The following is a 5136-nucleotide window of genomic DNA, read 5'->3' as shown; positions in this document are numbered from 1 at the left end:
TTTAGGGTTTAGAGTTTAGGGTTTAGGGTTTAGAGTTGAGAAATGAGGTTTTGGGGATAAGATTTCAAATTTTGAAAAATAAAAAAATTAAAATTTTCAAAGGATAAACTTAGAAATGTGCTATTTTGGTCATTTTAGTTTTTGAGTGCTATTTTTGTGATATAAACTTAGAAAGTTGATATTTTGGAGATTTGCCCAAAGTTTAAATGCGGTAAAGTCTGCATGTGAGGAGGTAAGAAATTTGGAATAGTTTTAACTCTAGTCTTTGTGCAGTCCATATGCATCTCAACTCACACCTTTTCTTCTCGTTGCTTGTTAATCAGATTCGTTCTTCGCAAAAGCTGAAAGGAATTATGAAAAGGATTCTTTACCTGGGGAACACACTGAACCAAGGAACTGTGAGGGGTAAGCATTATGATATTAATAACATCTTTTTGCTCAAAACATTTCTTAACTCTGTTCAATGTGAGCTTGGTTTCAAGAGTGGGGCTGATAAGACCCTTGATTTGCTTCCGCAGGCGCTGCAGTGGGATTCAAGTTGGAATGTTTATTAGCATTAAGCGATACACGTGCTGCTAACAGCAAGATGACTCTCATGCATTATCTTTGCAAGGTAAAGTACAATCTCAAAAAAAAGCATCCTCTAGAAAATGGTCTGGCTCAGGAGGGAGGGATGCATAATCTTGAAACTCTCCTCTTTCTTTCTCCAGGTCTTTGCTTCTAAGGCGTCACATCTACTGGACTTCCATAAGGATCTTGAAAATCTTGAATCAGCTTCAAAGGTTTGTGTTTGTGCTTTATCAGTTTTCTACTCCTTAGTTGTAACTGGCTCATCATTTGAATGGCTCTCATATTCAGATACAATTGAAGTCGCTGGCTGAGGACATGCAAGCCATTAGCAAAGGGTTGGAAATGCTGGACCAGGAGCTCACTGCATCCGAACGTGATGGTCTTGTTTCTGAAGTTTCCTATAAAGTATGTTGGTTATTCTAAAACTATCTTTCTTCTGCATATGTTAATATAATCAATGATTCATGATGACTTTGAGATTAGTTTCATTGAACAAAAAAAAAAGAAAAAAAGAGAGATTAGTTCCATGAAGCTTCATAATTTTGAAACCATTTGGAAAATGATTATTCTTCAGCTAAGGTTTTGTTTTTCTGACTTGACTTCTTCCGGATGCTAAACTCTAATTAAGTCTGTTGTTTTAATAAAAGAGGTTGAAGGACTTCATGCGTATTGCTGAGACTGAAGTGGAAGCTATCAGCCGTCTTTACACTGAAACGGTAAATTGTCAACCTCGACTAGACTTCAAAACGCTCCTTTACCTTTGATCCTGAGATGGTATGTTTTTGTCTTTCTTAATGATGGACAGGGAAGGAATGCTGATGCGCTTGCGCACTATTTTGGCGAGGATCCCAGCCGCTATCCATTTGAACAAGGTTTGGCCACGGAAACAATAATCCTCGTGTGTAAATACCTTAGAAAGTAGAAGTAGTTCACTGTTATTATAGCTAATGACAACAAGTGGTGCTTTATTGCTGCAGTTACTGGGACTCTTGCGAAGTTTGTAAGCTTGTGGAAGAAAACACACGAAGAGAATGTCGAGCAAGCAGAGCTGGAGAAGATGGGAGCCGCTAAGGAAGCGAGGATGAAGAAAGCGAAAGAACAATTCGGTTCACACTAAAAAAACCAGCTAACTGACCCATGAAATTTTTCATATATAAGTAATTTGGTGTGAGAACTCGGATATTTTGTGTCAATCTAAACAGAGTGGTGTAAATCTTTTTATAAGAAAAATTTAATTTTAACAGTTCAAAGAATATTATTATCTGGACATTTTTGGGCTAACATATTAATTTGATATTTTATTTTACTTATATGCTCAATTTTGTGTGTTTAAATTAATTGAAATACGTTTGTCACTTCCTACGTGAAAATGTAATAAATAAAAGGATTTTTGAAAATAATTGCAACCACATTTTTATCTATCATAATAAAATAAATATAATCAAATATTAAATGGAGAAAAAATGTTACAACAGGTCTTCAGCATGGTGCAAGGACGTATCATCGAACATGAATTTCATAGGGCGGTTCGGAGCGATGCAGTCAGACGTGCATTCTCATATGATGGTAGAATTGTCGGCTGTAAAATCGTCTATGTAATATTTCTTATCGTTGTAATAGCATAATTAATCCGACGTTAAAAAAAAAAATATATATATATATATATATATATATATATATATATAGTTCTCACCAAAAACAAAATTAAGGGGTAGATACACTGAATCTACAGCCAAAGAATAGAAAAAGATATATGTTAGTTTTGGAAATCAATTTCTTACAACTTTTATTTCTTATTTTCAATGTTCATAAAAATAAATTTACAAAAAATAACTACAGTCGCAATTAAAAAACTTACAACCTAATTTCAAAAGCAAAAATAAACATAATAATAATAATTATTAGTAGAGAACTAACCAGATCGTAAACAAACATGTTCAGTCTGTAAAAATATATATATATGGCTAAACACGTTATTGACTTAAAAATAAGCCACTGAAAATATTTATGTAGAAATTCGTAAAGTTATTATATAATAATTTTGGAATATGAACAATCAATTATATAAACATTTTGTCATATAAACAAGCAATTATGGCCATCTTCGCTTACGTGTTGCTGTGATCTTCAATTTGTGATTTGGTCGCATTTGACACGTAACCAAATGTCGTCTATTTAAACATTTGGAAATATATATGAATAAGAAATTATATGATCATCTAGGATATGAACAAGCGACTATACATCAGTTGCTGATAGAAAAAAACAAGCCCAACTATATAAAGATTAAATTCATATATTGAATCGGTAGTAGTGATACTATGTAAGGTTTTCATTTTTTTCATAGTGTAAGAAGAGATTTAGTAAGTGAATCTCGTCCTTAATTTGTCAAGAGATAAAATATCAAAGATAATATGCATGCATTACTAACGTTGTGATCTTATGATAAAGAGGAAGCAAGATGCATATCTTGCCTCAATATTTTATGAACTGTACAACAATTATTAAGCTGAATCACAAATATAATATGTTTGCTTTAGAAAAAAACATGTGATTAAGTGATTTAAGATTCCGCGTTTTGGGTGATTGAAGCATCAACCTTTCAAGAAACATGGTGGGATTCTTGACAGCTACAATCGCCTTTTTTTCCTTTGTTTATTATTTTTTTGGTAAACGATAGTATTTGTTTGTTAAATATGATAACGCTGAAACTCTGAACGAAGGCACTCTTTGGCGCAAAGTCAACTTTGTTTCTCTGTCTTCATCATTTAGCTGAGGGTTCGTTTGTAATAAATCGATGAAGTAGGTGGTTGTTGTGGTTTAGTAATAAGTAGTAAGAGCCTAAAGCAAATACAATCTGCTTCTTCTTGTTGTTTTGTATACTAAATCATCTTTTTATTCCTGATCAAATGTCGCTCTTCCGAAAACATTTCTACAGAAAAGCTCAGGATCGACTCGTCGAGATATCTGAGCACGTCTATGGTATCACGACTCTGTTTGTAATCGTATGACTCCCTATTTGAATATAAATGAAAAAAAAAATATTTCATTACTTTGCAGCTTTTGACTGTTGTTTCTCATGCGATGTTATGGGAGATGATGAGTACAAACTGTACTTGGATGGCATCGTAGCGCAGCTACATGATCATTACCCAGATGCTTCTTTCATGGTGTGTAACTTCAGAGCTGGGTACCAACGAAGTCGAATATCAACACTACTGTCTCAATACCGCATGTGGGTAATGGACTATCCTAATCAACAAGGAAGTGTTCCGCTTCTACCTCTCCAAGTGATTAGTCAATTTCTAATATCAAGTGAAAGCTGGTTAGGTCAACAAAATGTTATGTTGATGCATTGCGAGAGAGGTAGTTTGCCTCTTCTTGATTTTATGTTATCAGCACTATTATTGTACATAGACCGGTATCATGGCGATCAGAAGACTCTGGAATTGGCATATAACCAGGGTTCTATGGAACTTCTTCGTCATGCCTCTTCTCTAAACCCTAGGCCTTCTCAACTAAGATATCTTCAGTACATCTCCACTAGCTCTGAATGGCCTTCTTCCGAGGCGCCTCTTCTTTTGGATTGCTTGATTCTCAAAGGTCTCTCACATTTTGAATGGAGAAGAGATTGGAGACCAAGTTTAAGGGTTTTTGGTCAGGACCCCAAAGCCAGAGCCTGCACCTGCAGGAGTTCCATTCTTCTCTTTTCCACACCAAAGACAGATCATATGTACCAACAAGTACTTTTCAAACCATTATATTTGTGTGACATATGGATTAATTTATATGTTTATCACACTGATTTAGCTAATGTATCCTCCAATGTGAACCTTAAACGTTGGTTTAGTTTTCCCGTATCTAATATATGTGAGTTAGACACATTCAAAAATCAGAGATTGAAAGTTAAAATGCTTCTCTACTGAAGAAGAAACGTATGTTCCATTTTGTAATCTAATCTGCAGGAAGAGTGTATCTTGGTGATGTTAGATATCCAGTGCCGTGTTCAAGGGGATGTTGTTCTGGAATTTGTAAACTTGAGTGATAATTTGGTATGTGAAGAGATGATCTTTAGGATCATGTTCCACACAGCATTTGTACGTGGTAATGTTTTAAAGGTCCGACGCACGATGATGGATATACTTTGGGATGCCAAGGACGAGTTCCCAAAGGAATTGGAAGCAGAGGTAAGGTCATTGTGAAAGTTTATTTGATCATCCACCTCCCCCTATGCGTGGAGGAAGAGGGCGTTCAGGTTTGGGGTCTTCATCTAAAAGAAGGTCTTCTGTGAGGCCTATTCCTTTGCCATGGGCCTTTAATAAAATCTTACGGGAGGAGTTCCAGAGATATGGAGGACAAACGTATTTAACCATCTCCCTCTTTGCATACCTTTATTTTATCCAAAGTAAAAAAAAAACAAAACAAAAAACAAATTCTGAGTTATTTGGAATTAGTTTGCAACTAATTCTTGTTTTTTTTCTGATAGTGCACCAGATAATGTATCAGAAATAGAGGCTTTTTCAGAGGAGTTGGAGAAGATGGAGGCAGTTAAGGAAACGAGAATGA

The 5136-nt window shown here is 35.1% G+C and overlaps 2 protein-coding genes across 2 annotated transcripts in view; both read left to right on the top strand.

The window, feature by feature from the left end:
- LOC106315308 (formin-like protein 20) overlaps positions 1–1688 on the top strand; it is an 8223-nt gene extending 6535 nt beyond the window's left edge. The window contains exons 23-30 of the mRNA XM_013753044.1: positions 179–232; positions 324–405; positions 519–613; positions 711–782; positions 859–975; positions 1218–1286; positions 1376–1442; positions 1548–1688. Of these exons, the coding sequence (XP_013608498.1) occupies positions 179–232; positions 324–405; positions 519–613; positions 711–782; positions 859–975; positions 1218–1286; positions 1376–1442; positions 1548–1687 (696 nt within the window). The 3' untranslated portion in view covers position 1688. The remainder of the gene's footprint in view (positions 1–178; positions 233–323; positions 406–518; positions 614–710; positions 783–858; positions 976–1217; positions 1287–1375; positions 1443–1547) is intronic.
- Positions 1689–3322: 1634 nt separating this feature from the next.
- On the top strand, positions 3323–5136 carry LOC106316935 (formin-like protein 20). The gene is made up of 4 exons (XM_013754800.1): positions 3323–3552; positions 3631–4313; positions 4536–4931; positions 5057–5136. The coding sequence occupies exons 1-3, from the start codon at positions 3480–3482 to the stop codon at positions 4770–4772; spliced, it is 993 nt and encodes a 330-aa protein (XP_013610254.1). The 5' UTR covers positions 3323–3479; the 3' UTR covers positions 4773–4931; positions 5057–5136.

This window comes from Brassica oleracea, chromosome C9 (assembly GCF_000695525.1).
Source record: "Brassica oleracea var. oleracea cultivar TO1000 chromosome C9, BOL, whole genome shotgun sequence".
NCBI classification, from domain to species: Eukaryota; Viridiplantae; Streptophyta; class Magnoliopsida; order Brassicales; family Brassicaceae; genus Brassica; species Brassica oleracea.
This window is presented reverse-complemented; position numbering and strand designations above follow the sequence as displayed.